General features: G+C 38.2%; 1 protein-coding gene across 10 annotated transcripts in view; it reads right to left on the bottom strand.

Moving 5' to 3' along the window:
• Positions 1–966: 966 nt before the first annotated feature.
• Positions 967–20,957, bottom strand: part of STK33 (serine/threonine kinase 33) — a 211,487-nt gene continuing 191,496 nt past the window's right edge. For 9 of the 10 annotated variants that reach the window (XM_086340180.1, XM_086340178.1, XM_086340174.1 and 6 more), the window contains 2 exons: positions 17,423–17,620; positions 967–1,791 (listed from right to left, as the gene is read on the bottom strand). In XM_086340180.1, the coding sequence (XP_086196306.1) occupies positions 1,582–1,791; positions 17,423–17,620 (408 nt within the window). In that variant the 3' untranslated portion in view covers positions 967–1,581. The remainder of the gene's footprint in view (positions 1,792–17,422; positions 17,621–20,957) is intronic. The other variant, XM_086340179.1, reaches the window with a different exon arrangement.

Here is a 20,957-nt window from a genome sequence, read left to right as displayed (position 1 = left end):
TGCATAGGCCCACAAGCGGGCTCTTGGGCTCTAGAGCATATGGGGTCAGTAGTCCTGACACTCAAGCTTTGTTGCCCCGTGGCATGTGGGATCTTCCTGAACCAGGACGGAACCTGTCTCCTGCCTTAGTAGGCAGATTCTTGACTACTGGACCACCAGGGAATTCTCCAATGCCAGTTTTAAAATAAAGTGTAGACCATGTACACTAGCCATGTTTTGGCTAGCAGATTCCCTCCGGGAAAGCATATTGAAGGCGCTGAGAAAACACTGGCTGAACTCCTTAGTCAGGAGTGACACACATCAGTGTTATCTTTGACCCATTTGGAGCCCCAGCTGTGTCTTCCAATTAATTGCAAGAAGCACGTCTACTATCTTCAGTCACTGGGGGAATTTCTATGCAATTAGTACCTGCTTAGCTGGCTAGGTGTGGGGCACTTTGGAGGCCCAGAGGACAATCTCACGAGGGCCTGGAGTGACGTGTAGATTACTACTTTATAACGGGAAAAGCAGATACAAATTTCTTCCTGAGAGTTTGTGAGGCCAACGGAAGCATCTCTTCACCCAGTGTGACCTAGAATAGCAAAACTATTTGTCCAGGTGCAAAGGATCTGCCTGCAATGCAAGGAGACACAGGAGACGTGGGTTTGATCCCTGGGTTGGGAAGATCCCCTGGAGGAGGGCATGGCAACCCACTCCAGTATTCTTGCCTGGAGAGTCCCATGGACAGAGGAGCCTGGCAGACTATGCTCCGTAGGGTTGCAAAGAGTTGGATATGACTGAACGACAGAGCACGCACAGAGAGGCCTTAATACTAAGAGAAATCACGTACCTCCCCCCATGTCCTGCCTCATGACCTTCCTCAAAGATGTGTGCTTACCTTTGCAGCAGCAGATCAAGCTCAAAATATGCTTTTCAGGGCCTAGAGGACCTGATTATAGTTACCTCTTATTAATATAAAAATTAACGTGCACGGTAACATCTGGTTTTTTATTGATTAAATCAATACACTGGGAATTTAGCAGCAAGTTAATGGCAAATAGTTACAAAATCTATTTTTCTACATTTAAAATAAGCTGTCTTAAACAATCTACAGCAATCTAAAATCACAAGGACACACGTGAATGGCTGAAGCACTTCTGCTGTTATGCCTATGGCAAGTTTATTAGTAATTTCCTAACAAATCTCCGAGTGCAAAGTGCACATAATCATTTGGAGCCTCTACTACCATATTTCACTCTCAGTTTCCCCTAAAAATAATTGTGCCTAAACATACAAATCTTAAGTAAAACTGGGCAAGTGTGCCCACAGCTTTGCTTTGAGGGGATCCCCTCCTCTAAACAACTCTTGAAAACACCTTGAGTTGATTTCAGCCACACTTGCCATCAAGTCTGTTGGTGTCCGTCCTTCAATACCACGCTGCTTTGGAGTTGAGGAGCTTCAATTCTAAACGGGTACAAACACTTGGCAGGGCTCAGTGCAGCTAAAAGGCTAAAAGCTCAGCACAGTACTGTCCTTTCCCCTCCTGCCCCTTCATTCTTAGTGCTAGAAAGAGCAGCTCTGTTTCTGCACTATTCAGCATTGTTAGGGCTTCTTTTTGGGTCTAGGCAGGGCAATGGATTTAGCAGTGCCTTTGGCTGCTGTTCCTTGGCTTGAAGTCACAGGTGGTTTCTCTACTTCTCCCTTGAGCTCAACTGGAGGGAGTCTGCTACCTACAGAACTTGTAAAACTCGTGTCAAAGTTGTCTATATTTTCCTTCTTACTGGGCACAGGAGTCTTTTCATAAGCAGTGGGCTAGAAATAAAAGAAAAGGCCTGGATTAATGTTCAGACACAAAGCAATATACATCAGTTCAAAGAAGCAGGGGCTACAAAGTTGTCCAGGATGTACAGGCTGAGCTCTCTTCAGATATGAGGTATAACCTAATCACATTGTGAAACTGTCATTAAATGCCAAAGACAGCTCCAGTAGCTCCTTCAAGAACACTGAATTCTTTAGTGTTTGGGGTAAAACAAACTACAGGCACAACTTCAAATCTACTGCCCTACAAAATGGAAGTAGATACCTGGTACCATTCATACAGGGAAGTCCATCTGATACCATTCAAACAGGGAAGTCACTCCTCTTTACAGACTTCTAGACGAGCCTTCCGTGACCGGCGCATCGTGACTACCCTAACTTGGTATGAGGTTGCTGCGTGTGGCCCACGCCTCACATGTTCACCCTCTTCTGCCTTGATTCCAGGGCCTGGCTTCTAACCTCAGTCACACCACTTGTGCAGGAATGAAGACCTCTTGGAGTCTTGACACCTCACACTTAAATGAGGAAAATGATATTTGCACATTTACCACATGGGCTTATGATGAGAATGAACTACTGTGGTGGCCATGGAAGTACTTTGTGAGCTTTAAAGCACGAAACAAGTAAAAAGAATTTTAATAGGCAATTGTGTTTTCTCAGGTCACTTCACCCCACAGTAGAGGAAATGGTCTCTCATCCTGCTGTCGTAAGGGAAGCAAAGTCCATTTTCACCTTCGACGCATTTTAAAAGTGATCACTTCTCATTAAAAGAAGCTGGGCATAGAGGTCTTAGAGCAGATGTCTCAGGAGACCTACACAAGCAGAATGGGGGACGAGACACGGGTACAGATGCAGCAACCGCTTATGTACATAGAATGATCTGGAAAAGGCTTGTAACCTTAATACTCTGGCTAACTGAAATTATACATGAGTTAATAATCAGGTTAACAACTTTCAAAGAATGTGAAAAGGTTACACATAACACAAAACAAATAAACCTCCTGTGTATGTGTTGTTAGATTTTGGTTTTTTTTAATCACTCTTATGACACAAGTGACCATGTTCTATACATGGCTGTAGGCACTTCATATATATTTGTCCAGTGAATAAGTGACCTCCCAGGGCTGCAGCAAAACCTCAGATCACTTACAGATTTTTGGTACCTATATTTCAAGAAAGAGAAACTTTACCAGATGTTTGCTTGTTGCAGACAGCCCTTAAATATGTGCCTCTTCAGACCATCACTCATGTATGACTTTAATAATAGTACATGTTAATCCTTAAATTGGTAATTTTTGCACATTGAAAAAGTAATTTGTATAAATTTGGACACGTAAAAAGGTCCTTTTCTGTTTAGATTCATTTTCTCAAGAAAATTTCTGGATTGCTTCTCTGTGTAATCTTTCACGGAGAAGGCAATGGCACCCACTCCAGTACTCTTGCCTGGCAAATCCCATGGATGGAGGAGCCTGGTAGGCTGCAGTCCATGGGTCGCTAAGAGTCGGACACGACTGAGCGACTTCACTTTCACTTTCCACTTTCATGCCTTGGAGAAGGAAATGGCCACCCACTCCAGTGTTCTTGCCTGGAGAATCCCAGGGACGGCGGAGCCTGGTGGGCTGCCGTCTATGGGGTCACACAGAGTCGGACACGACTGAAGTGACTTAGCAGCAGCAGCAGCAGCAGCTTTCAGTAATACAGGTTGTGTCTTCTCCTTGAAAACTCCTTACGCTTAGCAACAGGCTAAGAGTATAACACCCATGATGTTCTAGGGACAGGCTGAAGAAAAGTTGCTTTGTTTAAAAAATACAGAACTGGTCCCTAGCTTGGGCATTTAAATTCATAAAATTTTAAGTCACTTGACATACAAATCCTTTTAAAAGGCGAGTCTGAGTTTAACCTCTTTTTGACATTTCCACCTCTTGAGTTATCATCTAAGTAATTGAAGAAATGCTTTTCAATGTGTCCACTGCAACTAATAATCTACAGAATAGAAATAGAGACAGTCATTTTCCCTTTAATGTGTTCATACGCATATCTGGTTTAACATTTTCATCCTTCTTCATTTTCCATTTGTTAATGTACTCAAGTCATTAAAGTAGACTCAGAAGCTGAAGTCATCAGGAAGAAATACTCAGAAACAGCCTCCATGGGCAGGATTAGTGATATAAATATTGTCTCTCTTTTTTTTTTTTTTTTTTCAGAAACACTAGAGGTTCTGGTTTCTTTGGATAAGATATCTTAAGATAATTCCCAGAATTTCCTGGCAAAGTGGAAGGAAAAAGGAAACTAAACCAAAATGTTTGGTTGCTTCAGGGTAGGAACAATTTCATTTAGAGCAAGATGAGAAAATGATATTACTCAGCCACCTTTATCTATTTTACTTATATATAATTTTAGTAAATTATTTTTTTAAAAGGTGGTATATTCCCATGATTTAATATCCATAGCATTCAAAATCTCCTCCTTGCTCCCCAGTTAACTCAGCTCTGCCTCCCACTGGAGACAATGAATAACTGTCAATTTACAGTGCACATTCCCAAAATTTTATGGAACTTCAAGCAAGTATTAGGTGGAACCAAATGGAACTGGTCATTATTTTTTCAGTCAAAACAGCTTAATAATGGAGATTTTATATGGTTTAATCTAATCTATATATCAATATACTTTCTTCTCACTCTTTAAAACAAATGGGTAGCCCACTGTAGACAGTCTTTAAACCTCGATATTTTTAAACTAACAATAGTCTTGAACATCATTCCACGTCAATACATAAAAGAGTGCCCACTCTTCTTTCAGCACATGCGGTGTCCTCATGTCTGAATGCACCATAATGTATTTAGCCAGCTTCTTGCTAATGGACGTTCAGGTTGTTTCTAATCTTAACTGGTAAAAAGAATGCTTCTCTGAATAATCTGGCACTTGCATCATTGTGCACGTGTAAGGATATCTACAGGATATATATTTTAGAAGTAGAACTTCTGGGTCAAAAGTTGTATGGATTTGTAATTTTAAGAGACATAATCATATTGCCTTCTGTTTTAGTTGTACCAACTTATACACTTACAGAAACATTATGAGTACCTACTTTCTTATTTCTTTTTCAATTTGGTATCAAAAACTGATGAAAACTAATACAGTCAACCATAATTTGGGGTTATTATGACCCTATTTTTATGTTTTTGTTTTGCTTGGTTTTTTAATTGAAGTGTAGTTAATTTGGGCTTCCCTGGTGGCTCAGTGGTAAAGAATTGCTTGCAATAGAGGAGACGTGGGTTCGATCCCTGGGTCAGGAAGATCCTCTGGAGAAGGAACTGGCAAGCCACTCCAGTATTCTTGCCTGGGAAATCCCATGGACAGAGGAGCCTGGTGGGCTGCAGTCCATGGGGTCCCAAAGAGAGTCAGACACAAATTAGCAATTAAACAATGGTTAATTTACAATGCTAGGTTAGTTTCACATATACAGCAAAGTGATTCAGTTCTATACATATTCTTTTTCAGATTCTTTTCCATTATAGGTTACTATAAGATATTGAGAACAGTTTCCAGTACTATACAATAGGTACTTGTTGCTTACCTATTAGTATGAATATATTAATCAAAACCTCCTAATTTATCTCTTCCCCTGCTCCTGGTATCCCCTTTGGTAACCCCAAGTTTGTTTTCTATGTCTGTGAGTTTATTTGTGTTTTGTAAATAAGTCCATCTGTATCATTTTGTAGATTCCACATATAAAAAATATTATATTATGATATTTGTCTTTCTCTGATTTACTTCATTTAATATGATAATCTCTAGGTTCATCCATATTGCTACAAATGGTATTATTTCATTTTTTATAGCTGAGTAATATTCCATTATATACATATATATATATGCCACATCTTATTTATTCATTCATCTGCTGATGGACGTTTAGGTTGCTTCCATGTGTTGGCTATTTTAAATCATGCTGTTATGAACAAAGGGTGCATGTATCTTTTTTAATTACTGTTTTCTCCACAAATATGCCCAGGAGTGGGATTGCAGGATCATATGGTAACTCTAGTTTTTTAAGAAACCTCCATAGTGGCTACACCAATTTACATTCCCACAAACTGGGAAGGTTCCTTTTTATCCACATTGTCTCCAGCATTTATTATTTGTAGATTTTTAAATGATGGCCATCTGACTAGTGTGTTTTTGTAGCTTTAATTTGCATTTCTCTAACAATTAGTGATACTGAGTATCTTTTCATGTGACTTTGGTCATCTATATGTCTTCTTTGGAGAAATGTCTACTTTTTGATTAGGTTCTTTGATTTTTGGATATTAAGCTGTATGAGCTGTTTGTATATTTTGGAAGTTAATCCCTTGTTGGTAGCATTATTTGAAAATATTTTTATTCAACCATATTTTAACTGAGCTTCAAAATCAGCCTGAAACTGGCTACATGGAAACAAATCACAATGTTTGTTTATTCTTTACTCCCTGGTAACATCAATGCAAATCTATTACCTTTATGCAAATATTTATTGCAAATGCTTAAAAGCTTTTGTGTGGTTTGTGTGTACCTTGTAAAATGTAATGTGTGTATGTACTTTACCATTTCTCTTTGCTAATCTGAAGTTGCATTAAATTTAGGATGCCATTGTTTAGGAATCAGAATCATTAGAGCTTTCCTAAAGACTGAGCCTTCCTTCTTAAACATCCCTTCACTGAAACTGTTCTCTGATGCTAACAAAAACATGATGCAAGCTGGTCCACATGGTGCTCTTCAGGCCAAGCTATAGATTTCTTCACCAAAAGCCAAGCCTCTCATCTCCTTGGAATATAAATAACCAGGGCAAATTCCAACTTCCATGCTTTTCTCTAGGATTTTTTGAAGGTTTCTTTTGTAGGTTATAGGTTATCTAAAATTTAAGTTTCTCTTTTTCTTTTCTCATAGTTGATGGGATTCTTCAGGAATCTATGCTGTAACTGATGCAATTTTATAGTTTTGTATGTTTTGTAAATAATAGAACAGAGAAATGGAAAGTGAAATTTCTATAGCCAAGGCCAGAAGTTACTAAGATCTTCCAGGTCATGAAAGGTGCATAGAAGGTGATGAGCTCCCATAAGATTGTACAAAGGGGGAGAAAGATGAGAGAGGACTCTCCATATTCATTTCTAGGGGGAAAGAGTCTATCTAAATGATCATTATTAGATTGTTGGTCATAATTATTAGTCCAAAAGAACATCTAAAAAGCACTATAGATTGTTCTCCAAGAGAGGATCTAAAATTCATTGCAAACTGCTCTAAAGATACTAGTGTGCCATACCACTGCACAGTGACCAAAAGAACCTGGCTATCATCAGAAAGTATCTTAGAAATCAAAGAAAAAATTCTTCTATCCTTAGTTATCATGAAGAATTCACACCTGAAATTCTGCAACCAGTCTGAATAGATACAAAGGGACCAGAGAAGGTTTACATACAGGCTATTGATGTGATAATGGATGGAAGTTTCTTTATAAGAGTTATTCAACCTAAATTCATAATGAATAAGAGGAAATATGCTGTCTAGCACTGTGGAGCTAGACAGCGTCTCGAGTGCTACAGTCAGGATGGTTACAATAGGAGCTCATCTAAGCAGCATTTCAATTGTTCCTCATCTTTGGTGAACTCTCACTGTTCAGGACTGCTGAAGAACAGTCATTCCTACTCGAGGTAGAATGATGGATAAGATAACCCTATATGGTTCCCCCCACCCAAGTTCCATTTTTCAGTAATCCAGCACCAAGGGCCCGATTTCTCCAGATCATATTATTAAACTTGAAAAGGGGGCTCCATGTGTGCAAAGTGACATACATAACAAGAAAACTGGGCTAAGTGCACGTATTTCATTATTCACTGGCATAACTTTAACCTGATAAACTCATCTGGTTATAATACATGCAAAACCTGTAAGCTCTAGGCATATCCTTGAAGTTAATACCAGTACACGATTACTAGAAACTGTTACCATTTCACTGAATTTTGAGTAAAATACATGCTATTTAAGTAAAGTGGTTTATCACCATAGCAACCATTTCTAGAGTCACACATTCAAATTATAGGCCTGCTCAAGGTCCAAGTGACAGAATATTTTGATATACGTTTTCAGCTATACTTTTACTATCTCTCACGTTCCTGTGCTTTTCAAAAGGAAGAAGGAAGGGAAAGAAAAGCAAAGGGAAGAAGAGAAATTGAATTCCAAATGTATGTCAATATATTTCTTATATAAGGCTACTCACATAAATAGCAAAACTAGTGGAGGTGATGGAATTCTAGCTGAGCTATGTCAAATCCTAAAAGATGATGCTGTTAAATGCTCTACTCCATAAGCCAGCAAATGTGAAAACTCAGCAGTGGCCACAGGACTGGAAAAGGTGAGTTTTCATTCCAATCCCTAAGAAGAGCAATGCTAAAGAATGTTCAAACTACAGTACAACTGAGCTCATTTCACATGCTAGCAAGGTAATGCTCAAAATCCTTCAAGCAAGGCCTCAGTAGTATGTGAACCAGGAATTTCCAGATGTACAGGCTGGATTTAGAAAAGACAGAGGAACCAGAGATCAAATTGCCAACATCTGATGGATCATAGAAAAAGCAAAGGAATTCCAGAAAAACATCTACTTCTTCATTGACTACACTAAAGCCTTTGACTGTGTGGATCACAACAAACTGTGGAAAATTTTTAAAGAAACGGGAATACCAGACTATCTTACCTATCTCCTGAGAAACCTGTATGCAGATCAAGAAGCAACAGTTAGAACCAGACATGGAACAACAGCCTGGTTTAATATTAGGAAATAAGTGTGTCAAGGCTGTATATTGTCACCCTGCTTTTTTAACTTCTATGCAGAGTACATCATGCAAAGTGCTGGGCTGGATGAAGCACAAGCTAGAATTGAGACTGCCAGGAGAAATATCAATAACCTAGACATGCAGATGACATAACACTAATAGTAGAAAGCAAAGAGGAACTAAAGAGCTTCTTGATGAACATGAAAGAGGACAGTGAAAAAGCTAGCTTAAAACTCAGCATTCAAAAAACTAAGACCATGGCACCCAGTCCCATCACTTCATGGCAAATAGATGGGGAAACAATGGAAACAGTGACAGACTATTTTCTTGGGCTCCAAAATCACTGCAGATGGTGGCTGCAACCATGAAATTAAAAAATGCTTGCTCCTTGGAAGAAAAGCTATGACCAAACTAGACAGCCTATTAAAAAGTAGAGACATCATTTTGCTGACAAAGGTCCGTCTAGTCAAAGCCATGGTTTTTTCAGTAGTCATGTATGGATGTGAGAGCTGGACCATAAAGAAGGCTGAGTGCCAAAGAACTGATGTTTTCGAATTGTGGTGTTAGAGAAGACTCTTAAGAGTCCCTTGGACAGCAAAGAGATCAAACCAGTCAATCCCAAAGGAAATCAACCCTGAATATTCATTAGAAGTACTGATGCTGAAGCTAAAGCTCCAATACTCTGGCCACCTGACGCAAAGAACCAACTCACAGGAAGAGACCCTGATTCTGGGAAAGATTGAGGGCAGGAGGAGAAAGGGATGACAGAGGACGAGATGGTTGGATAGCATCACTGACTCAATGGACATGAGTTTGAGTAAACTCCAGAAAACAGTGAAGGACAGGGAAGCCTGGCCTGTTGCAGTTCGTGGGATTGCAAAGTGTGAGACACAACCGAGCAACTAACACTTTCACTTTTCATAGTAAGATATGCTGGTAAAAATGTTCTCATCTTTTACACAGTTGAAAACTTTTTAAAATTTTATGTTTATCTTTGAAGGAAAATATCACCAGATATAGAATTCCAAGTTGACAGGTTTCTTGTTTTATATTATTTTCCACTTAGCAGTTTAACAATGTTCCATTATTTTCTTGCTTCCGTTATTTCTGTTGATATGTCAAAATTGCTCCTTTGATGGCAATGTGCCTCCTCCCTCTACTCCAGATGCTTTCACAATTTTCTCTCTCTGATCTAAAGAACTAATGGGCAGCATTCAAAGCAACCACAGACACCAAAGAGTAGTGAGGGAATTCCTAAAGCAGATAGCCAGAGAAAGAGAATCTTATATTCCATTCACCTAAGATAAATGAACCAACCTAAGATTTGAACTGCTAAGAAACAATTTTCAGTTTTTATCCAATCAACTAATTACCTGCTAAAACAGAAATGTCAACACTTTTTGAAGGAACACAGTTGAATTCAGAGTTAATACAACACAACATTTCCAATGTCCAGGATACAATCCAAAATTACGTAACAGAAATAACAATCAATAGAGACAGATTCTGAGATGAACCCAAATATTGGAATTAGCAAACAAGTGATTATCATTACTATTATCAATGATGTAAAGTGAAAAATTATATGATAAATAAAATAGGTCTCCATAGAAAAACAGAAATAATAATAAAAAATACCCAAATAAGAATTTTAGGACAAAATATGGTATCTGAAATTAAGTATCAAACCAGACAGATTTAACAGGGAAATGGACACAACTGAGAAAAGAGAAAACCTGAAGACAGATCAATAGAATGCATCCAATTTAAAGAACAGATTGAGAAAAATGAACACAGCCTTGGAGGCTTACTGAACAATATCAAATGCTCTAACTAACATATGAGCAATTAAGAGTATCAGAAAAAAGAAAGTGATTACAAAATTTCCCAAACTTAGCAAAAGACAGAAATACAGATCCAAGAAGTTCAGCAAATCCCAAGCAAGATAAATGTGAAGAACATGTCTAAGCAATATGACTGTCAAACTGCTGAAAACCAAAGATAAAGAGAGAATCCTGAAAACATTCAGAGAAAAGCGACACATTACATACAGGAAAAGAACACTTCAAATTACCAGTGACTTCTTATCAGAGAATCCGACGCCAGAAGGCAGAAGAATAACATCTTTAAAGTGTGGACCAAAATTACCTGTCAAACCAGAACTCTGTAAACAGAGAAAATGTCCTTCAAAAATTAAGACAAAATAAAGACATCTTTAGATAAAAGAAAACTGAGAGCAGACATTCAATACAAGAAATGCAAAGGAAGTTCATCAGGTTGAAGAGAAACAATATTAGATGGAAGCACAGCTTTTCTTAAAGGAAAGAAGATCATCAGAAATGGTAAGTATGTGGGTAAATATAAAAGACAACTTTCCTTTTAATTTCTTGGAAATAAGACTATTCAAAGCAAAAGTTAAAACACTGTTTTGTAGGGTTGATAATTACATGTATGTAATACATGAGACAATTATAGCACAAAGGTAGGATAAGAGATGAATGGATCCAAATGAATACATTTGAAATTGAAGCAGTGTTTTTACAACCCAGCCCAATGGGTTCGTTCTCCATCGGGAAAAATATACAAAGCATATACTAACAGTTATAATCTCTAAGGGGAGCTGAGCAAAAGCCAGGTTTGGGAGAGCAGGGAAATGATTTGAAAAGATTCACTAATATGTCCCTTCAATCATGGAAGTCTGGCTAAATCCGTGGTGAAACCCAAGCCTTACACAGGAGATTCTAATGGGAAGAGAAGTAGGGACAAAAGCCTTTTTGTTTATGGAAGCCTATGAATCCAAAATAGCAAGTGGCTTTGCTGGCAGCATTAGATCAAAGAACAACAGGCCAAAATTCATGTTAGCACAATTAATTATTTGTACCTATATTAGTCAGCTATTGCTACAGCTATGCTACTGTGTTTGGGACGTCTCTAGGTCCTATGCTTCACTATGAAGACCCCAAAACCAGCATAGAGCTTACTCATTGCTATGATTATTACAGTGAAAGGATGCAGAGCACTATTAGGAAGTGAAAGACCCTTGAGGAGAAGTCCAGGGGAAACTATGTTCAAGCTTCTAAGAGTCCTCTCCCAGGAGTCACACAGGATGCACTTAATTACCCCAGCAACAAGTTGTGACAACACATGTGAAAGGCTGCCAACCAAGGAAGCTCAGAGACTCAACACCCGGCGTTTTTATTGTGAGCTGGCCATGGGGGCATTCTCTGCCTAGCACCTACCAAAATCCCAGACTTTCAGAGGGAAAGCACGTGGTCGGCATTAACTGTATTGTTTGTAAGGTTTAGGCACAATTAATCATTCTTATCAGTTAATAGTAGCTGTCCCAAAATCTAAGTTCCCAAAAGCCAGCCAAGGGCCAACCTTGAAAGCAGGCCTTTTCAAGGCTAGCAGCTTAGGCTTGCTATGTTAACTCTTTTCTATACAACTACATAACAAAGAACTAGAAAAGTCTCAGTATGTTAAAACAATGAACATTAATTTTCACTTGGTGGTGCTAGGCTGGACTTCAGGTTTTGTACTGAGTTCCAAGTCTGTTCCACAGACCTTCATAATTCCAAGAACTGTGGCTTCTGTAGTCATGTTCTTCTCATGGCAGTGGCTGAAATAAGAGCAAGCTAAATCATGCAAACACTTTTATGGTCTCTGCTTATATCACAACTCAACATTCTGTTTGCTAAAGTCAGTAATATAGCCAAGACCAACATTAGTGAGATGAGAAAATACCCATCTACTCTAATAGGGAGAAAAGGGTAGGAATGTACATATTCCTTACAGAGAGGTTTTAAATAATTGGGAAAAACAATCCAATCTACCACAGTACCTTAGGGATCTTGCCAAACTGAGAGGGCAAGTGAGGCTGGAAGCATCACCTGATCACCTTTGAAAATGATATTTCTTAGTTTGTTCATTAGTTTAGGCCCACACCTCTGCCCAAAGGAGCCTTAAAGCAGACAAGAAAGAACAGGCGATTTTAGCAATATTCTATGCAAGCTCTTTAAAGTGAAGTGAGAGTGTCAGTCTCTCAGTCACGTCCAGCTCTTTAAGACCTCATGGATTGCAGCCTGTCAGTCCATGGGATTCTCCAGACAAAAATACTGGAGTGGGTTGCCATTCTCTTCTCCAGGGGATCTTCTCAACCTAGGATCAAACCTAGGTCTCCTGCATTGCAGGCAGATTCTTTACCATCTGAGCCACATGGAAGCCATGCACGCTCTTTAGCAAAATAATAATAAAATTAATAATAGCTAACATTAATGCACGCTTACCATATGTCAAGAGTATTATATGCATGATTTCATTTACCCCTTGGTTGATGTCATTATTATTCCCATGTTAGATATGAGGAAACAGAGGACAAGAGACTTGCCCAAGGTCCTAAAGCTTTTAAGTGGTGAAGCCAGGATTTGAATCCAGGCAGCCCAGATCTAGAGCCTGTGCTTTAACCAGTAGGACACTGTAAATGGGATGCTTTGGCACACACACCAGATTACAGTGCTTCAGCAATGGAGTACAAAAGTGTGCCCAAACATGGAAGCACCACAAAACTTGTACATGATTCACAGGGGTTCAGGGAACTAAGATTTAATTTGTAAGAACAGAAATTTTTATCCTACACTACTAAAATACTAAGAACACTTGACTTTTTCCTCACAGCAACAGGTCAATATAACACAAAGTTCAACTGTTTAATTTCAATCTTATTTAAATTCAAATATTCTTTGTCTTTGAAGAACTGCTAATGAACACATTGCATTGCTCAAAATAACCTTTCAAAGTTGCTAAAATACCTTGCCTTTCTATTTTCTAGACTGGATTAAAAAAAAATCTGATACACGTACCATTTCCTTGATTTTATAAAGTCCATGTTTTCAGTCAAGAAAAATGATCACAAAAATTTTCTGTTTTCACTAAATAAGTATATTCAAGACTGTGTTCAATAAACCAATTAACAGCTAAGAAGTTTCTTCTTTATTAAGCGAGAACTCTATAATGCAAATATACTTTTGTTACATGCAGAGTTGCTAGTCACTCCCTCTATGGTTGTGGGGCTGTGCATTTTAATTACAGACCTTCATTTCTCTTCGATTGTGTTTTGAGCTTAATGAACAATGAAAGTAGTGTACTGCTTATCAGAAATCACTAAGGACTGAATGCGAAAAGGTGTGTTCGTGCAATAAGCAATAGTCTGCCAAGTGTCTCATTTGAAGATGAGTCAATCCTGCTATAGGAGTTAGACTCTTGGGTCTGCCTGATAGAGTAGATTAAGAACCCATTGTGGGGAATTTAGAGGGTTCCCAATAACACAAAGCACTTCCTAGATGTACTCAGACTGTAAAATACAAGATATATAAGAGAGAACATTTCTATCTTCAAAAAAATACACCTACCAAAAACAAACTAAAGGTTGAAAATGAAAATTTAAAAATGGACATTGCCAAATGCCAACTATTTGAAAATAAGTTTGAAATGGTGAAGTATAATATCTTCATCCAAACATGAACAATGAGGAGACACACACTGTACTTTTCCATAATGCCCGGGGCATTTGGAACTAAGGAAGAGTTACCCAGAGAAAGAGGAAGGTGCTTAGTTCAAGTGTTTTTCTGGTTTTGTTTTTAAATAATTCCTCACTTTTTCTGCTAGTTTTCCAAGTACTTTGCCACTTATCTAAAAAGTGTGATTACTCTCATTTGTGAGAATTACAAAATCAGGAGCTCTAAATGGATTTATCAGATTCTCCAGAAGAGAAAACAGTGATACAATGGAAAGAAGGATCTGTGGCAATCTGCATTTACAGTAGAGCCAAATTTCAAATATTTTAATGGAAAAAGAATCATATACATCTCTTTATAGTAAGTATAAATATTTATCATATCAAATTATCCATATAATCTAACTTTAACAAATGAATTTTTCCCATGGGAAATATTTCAATATTATTAGAATGCTTTTTAATAAAATTAAAGTTTCACTCTTAAGGATATTAGTTACTATATGAATCCCGCATGGACTCAAGACTAAACAGCCAATGCTATTTTCAGTTATCACTTTAGATCTTATACTCTACTATTTGCTGTTAATGAAGATTTGGGGGAAAAAAGAAGTAATTTCTTAAACTCAACTTCAATGTAATTAACAAAGTGCATATTTATTCATAAAAATCCATGAAAAAACTTAATATACAAGAGAAGACTTTCTTTTAAGGGGTAACACTCTTCAGAAAAATTCCCAAATAAGGTGTAAGGTATTCCTCCCAAGATGTCACAGCCAAAACCTAAGCACAGGAAAGTCCTTAAAGGACATCCGGGGCAGACTCCTACCCATTATGCAGACATTCCTGGCACAGCATTTATGCTGCTGCTGCTGCTAAGTCGCCTCAGTCGTGTCCGATTCTGTGCGACCCCAGAGAGGGCAGCCCACTAGGCTCCTCTGTCCCTGGGATTCTCCAGGCAAGAACACTGGAGTGGGTTGCCATTTCCTTCTCCAATGCATGAAAGTGAAAAGTGAAAGTGAAGTCACTCAGTCGTGCCCGACTCAGCGACCCCGTGGACTGGAGCCTACCAGACTCCTCCATCCATGGGATTTTCCAGGCAAGAGTACTGGAGTGGGGTGCCATTGCCTTCTCCACAGCATTTATAGCAAGTAGTTTTCCAGAGTCTGCATGAATGCTTTCAATGGCTGAAAGGTGAGGTTTACTATCCACAGTCCCGCCTGTGCTACTGCAGGTGAGCTCTGATTGTGGAAAAGTTCTTGATGATAAGTAGAAATGTATATTCTTAAATTTTCAATTCACTGAGTCTAGTTCTAGCATCCATAAGCACCTCAAATTCCAGTCCTTCTGTTGCCTAATTGGAAGTAGCTGAGAACACCACATTGAGAACATTACGGCAAGTGTTATCCCTCTACTCTGACTCAAAGAGAGCGTAGGAGGAGGGCAGAGCCGTGACAGAGCAATGAAAAAGGAGATGGAAGACAACCAAACATTTGGTTTACAAGGATATTTTATGTTCAGATTCAGTGAACATTGATATAATCCAAGACTACAAAAGATAATGTGTGTATGCATGTGTATGTATGGATTTGTGTTTGTATATATGTGAGTGTGTGTGTATATACATATATATATATATATATACACACACACTTGTATACATGCATATATGTAGATATATACACATATACAAGCTTCCCTGGTGGCTCAGTTGGTAAAGAATCCATCTGCAATACAGGAGACTGTCTGCAAGAGACCTGGGTTTGATCCCTGGGTCAGGAAGATCCTCTGGAGAAGGAAAAGGCAACCCACTCCGGTAATCTTGGTTGGGGTATCCCATGGACAACGGAGCCTGGTGGTTCCATGGGGTCACAAGAGTCAGACATGACTTAGCAACTAAAACATCACTACCATGTGTGAGTATATTGTTGATGCACATGTGTAATACACAATGTATGTGTATGAGAGTGTGTGAGTGTACGTGTGTATGTATATATGTGTGAGTATGTTTATGTATGTGTGTGTGCACATGTATGTATGTATAAAATTCCAAGTCAGCTAACAAGAAATTTTTCAAATTATGTTCAATGAGGAAATGCAAACATGGGTTTTTAGGATATTATTTTTAACAAGAATACCAAATACACAGCTGCTAAGCACTGCAGGAGTTGTTGACAGACAGGAGAGGGTGAAAGGGATTCAGTAACCTTATGTTTACATTACATAAAAATATGGCTATTTCAAAATGTCTAAATAATTAAATGTTAAGCCTATTATCTAGACATTTGCTATCAACTAGATGAAGAAATTCCCAATGAGTAAATAAAAATCAACCAGATCACTCTACTGGGCCTCCTTCCTCAAGTTTCTGACAGAATTCGTGGCAGGGCAGGTACAGGCAGCCATGCAGTACCTTCCTGACTGTGGGTCAGGATTCACCCTCCAGGCCCTCTCTCCACTCTGCCCGTCTCTAGGTCTCAGAGAACTGAAAAGCAGCAACTCCTCATAAGAAGTGGGGTGCCCGGTCGTAAATCTGGCCCCCAGTGGCAAGATGTTCCATCATTAAAGAAGAGCTCAAACATGCTGATTAGACTTCAAGACGAGAATGAGAACAAACACACAGAAAATTTTCCTCAAACACAGAAACAAGAGAAAAGAGGATGTGGGTAAATTGTCAGGATATTGAGTTGGTAGGATGCAATCTAGAATTAACCAAATGTTACTAGATTTTATTCACCAAAAAGAATAAAACTATATCTAATAAAGTAAAGTAATAAGCCTATAAAACAATTTTAGGTATCATAAAATTGCAAATGACTAACTAATGTAATAGTAATTTTTGAAGTAATACATAAACCCATTCCAAATTGTATAGCCTGGTAAAATACATACATTATTCATTGTGACCCATTAGCCAAATCTGGCACACCACCTGTCTCTGTAAAGTTTCGCTGGAACACTCATTTGTTGTCTATGCCTGTGTTCGTGCTACAACATCAGCATTGAGAAGTTGTGACAGAGACTATTATGGCCTACAAAGCCTAAAATATTCACTATTTGTTATAGGAAAAGTTTGCAGACCCCTCCCCTATATAATCACGGATCTTAAAATAAGCATCTAGGCCACATCACTAAATCATGCTAGTTTCAAGCTTTACTTTATCATGCAGGTCTCTTTTGTTACAAACCATTACAATCCAACAACAAAAAAAGAGTTGCAAAAATGTTCCAAGTGTTGTGAAGGTATTTCACAGTTTGGAGAAATGAAACAATTGTTTTTCCTACATGTTTTGTTGGTTCTTCCTACCTGTTTTCCTTCCTCTTCATCTGAAGAGTTACTGACATCAGGGACATTTCGGCTGGGTTGGTAAACTTTCGACTCCTCTTGTCCAGACCTGCTGTCTCTTTGGTCTGTTGTGCTTTCCTCATCACTTTCTGGGTTATTTTTCCATTCTTTCATCATTTCTAACACATTGGTTGGTCTCGCTGAAGAAACTGTATTGCCCTAATATTAAATGATGAAGTTTTGGTGTTATAAACAGTTTAAAAAATTGAAGACTCTTACATATTTTAGTAATAAAATCTCACAAATTCACTAAGTCACACAGAAAAATTATAATGTTGAATAAATAGCAAAACTTCTGATGCCCTGCTCCTTGAACTGACATGTCTCAGACCTCTTCATTAATACTTTTTACAATATACCAAAATTTAGGGGTGGGAGAATATTCAGTTTTAAAAGAATAATACAGCATGCTTGTGCAAAAGAACACTAGATAGGGCAAGTCCCTGGAATCCAAAGACCCCCTTACAGTTCTGTTCTTAGAAAATTAATAGAGAAACTGAAAGAATGAAAGAAGTTGTCCAAAGTCTACGGGATCCAACACTAAGCATAAGCCTGTGTGTACGTGTGTGTTAGTCGCTCAGTCATGTCCGACTCTGCGACCCCATAGACTGTAGCCCACCAGACTCCTCTGACCATGGAACTCTCCAGGCCAGAATACTGGAATGGGTTGTCATTCCCTTCTCTAGGGGATCTTCCCTACCCAGGGATTGAACCTGGGTCTCCTGCATTGCAGGCAGATTCTTTACCCTCTGAGTTACCAGGGAAGCCCTATGGGTAAGTCTATATAACATCAAAATGTCTAGGTAAAAAAATCTAAGTTCAGCTGATTAGTCTGGTATTGTACCCAAGAATAAAGATGTTTGACTTGAAAGCTCTTAGTTGACTGGAAGATTTAGATATAATGTGATCATTTGATTATAATGTAGTCTATGCACTGTTTAATTCCAGATGTGAGTAGCTCATACCAAAATTAACCATTTAGTATTAGCTATATTTTTCTCAAATAAAATATTCCATCTAATGCCAGGAAATGCATGAATGTAGTCTCACAGGGCTCCTGCTGGACTAGGTATGCCTTAAATATTTTTGCTCCTAATGCAGACTAGTAGAGAAAGTCTGGACAAGAAGTTTGGATCACATTTAGATTAAAAACAGGAAGTTTAGGCGTGAGCACGACTATGGCGTGATTCTAAATTAATTTGACATGTGAATGGACTGAAGCATTAAGCAACAGGGATACAGAGTAGTATACAGCCAAGCACTTTAAGGGCAGCCATCTGAGTACACTGTGGAGGATTTGCAGAGCTTAATAAATTCAGGGTTAAAGACACAGACAAATACAAAGCATGGAATAGTAGTAACTAAATGCAGATCATTATGCAATTCACTCCCTGTAGTTCTTCAAAGTTATCCTTTTTAAAGAAGATCTATATTCTTACCACTTTCACGGCATCCTACTTTTGGTTGCACTTCTGCAGCCTCTACCCATTTACTCCCAGAATACCCTTACCATGCCTTCTGCCAACTCCTAGCCTACACTTCTTTCGAGGCTTAAGTTCTCTTAATATCCCAGAACTTCCAAAGGTGTCATCAACTTAAATGAAGCACAGATGAAGACTCAGACCAAAAAGGAATTGAAATTGTTTAGAACAGTAGATAGTCTCAGAGCTCTCATCTGAGATTTCTGATTTCCAGAGTTCTGTCAACAGCCCTGCTTTACCCCAGTGATTCATCTGGCCTCTATTATAACTTCCTGGCTTCACTGCAACCTTGAACACTAATCACAGTGTCCAGGCTCCTAGAATACTGGTACACACAACTTTGCCTTGAACGTCAATCTCTCATTAGAAAACAGAGATAATCTCACACATCTAGGTCTGTAATCCTAGTCCTCAACTGCCCTTCCCTGATAAACTCTCCACAAGTTAACTCTGGATCCACAATAGTTATTGATGGTGCTTACCCAACATTCCTGTCTTCAAGGCACATATTAGAATCTTGCCTCTCTACTTCTTTTGGGACATGACAATATGACTTGTTTTGACCAGTGAAAACGTGATTTGAAATAGTGCATATCACTTCTAGATAGAAACTCTGAAAGCTTGTGGTTTAATACCTGCATTAGTAACAATAGAAGCACAGAGAGAGTTCCCTCAGCCTGGGTCCCTGGGTGAAGACAAAGTGAAACAGAACTTGCTTCCCTCATCCAAGCCAATGTGCCATGGAAGGCGTCAAGAACACTGAGATTTGGGAGTCATTTGTTACCACAGCATAATCTAGCCTGTCTTGATATAGGTAGATAGAAGATTAAAATTTACATTCTGTGAGTCACCTCCAAAAAGCCCAAAAGAATGAGCTCACTGTACAATCAGCATACCCAACAAAACTGTAATTACTACAGAAATCATATGCAATCAGTACCATGTGATAGCCAATTTATTTAGGCAGTATTGGCTTTGCACAGCCCTGATATGCATGAATTTCAGTCATCATTAATTAAATAGTGTCAGTCACCCAGCAACACAGTTCACATTTTAGTCACTATGGTACAATAACTATCATTGCATAAAGTTCAAACTTCACTGCGAGCTCTTCAATACACAATCACCATGTAAATTACAGATATGTACAGTCATGTAAATTACATGATATTTACACCATGTAAATTACAGATATGTACAGTCATGTCTATTGGTGACTGGACACCATCCATCTGTTCACACACAGACAGCAATCCGTGCAGTTGTGTTGCCTCCTTGTCTCCCAGGTAATTTGCCAACAAAGATGAAATTGTAACAAAGAAACTAAAGTGATAATACTGGAAGTAAAATCTGAATCAAATGTAAATGGAGTAATAGAAGAAATAGCTGACCATGAGAATGTTGACACTGTCACTGAAAGAATCCAAGTGTGCAACCAAAGGAACTTAGTAAGGCAAACTTAGCAGCATAAATGAGGAAGGATGAAGATACTTCAGAGAATATGGTGCCCACAAAAAACAAATTTAAAGAATTTTCAGAGATATTTCATGACATTGGAAAGACAAAGGATACCATGTTACAAGTTAATCCAAGCTTGTAAAACACTATGACAATTTGCCAAGGCATAAAAAAGATATTTCCCTCTGTATTATAAGAAGGTAAGCATTCTTTAAACTAATCTTGATAAGTTTTTAACTAAAAAAATAAGATACTTTAATTTTCAATATTTCTAATGTTTTAAATTACAGTGCCAAATGATAGCTTTACTTTTGTCTCATTCCCTATATTTATTTATAACTAACAGGGAGTTTTTTAATATTTAACAAAAAATTTAAAGGGTATGGATCATAATTTTTCCGATTATTAAAATCATTTTTCACAGCTTCAATATACACTATTTTTATGGTTCTGCACTACTGTGCAAAGCAAGAACTACCTGTACTATCTTGAACCTGCATTTCTAGCAATCTTTCAAATGCTTGGTCTACATATATATACACACACACACACACCCC

The sequence above is a fragment of the Bos grunniens genome, chromosome 15, assembly GCF_055505025.1.
Source record: "Bos grunniens cultivar Pamir isolate PY7600 chromosome 15, Bosgru_T2T1.0, whole genome shotgun sequence".
Taxonomy (NCBI): domain Eukaryota; kingdom Metazoa; phylum Chordata; class Mammalia; order Artiodactyla; family Bovidae; genus Bos; species Bos grunniens.
This window is presented reverse-complemented; position numbering and strand designations above follow the sequence as displayed.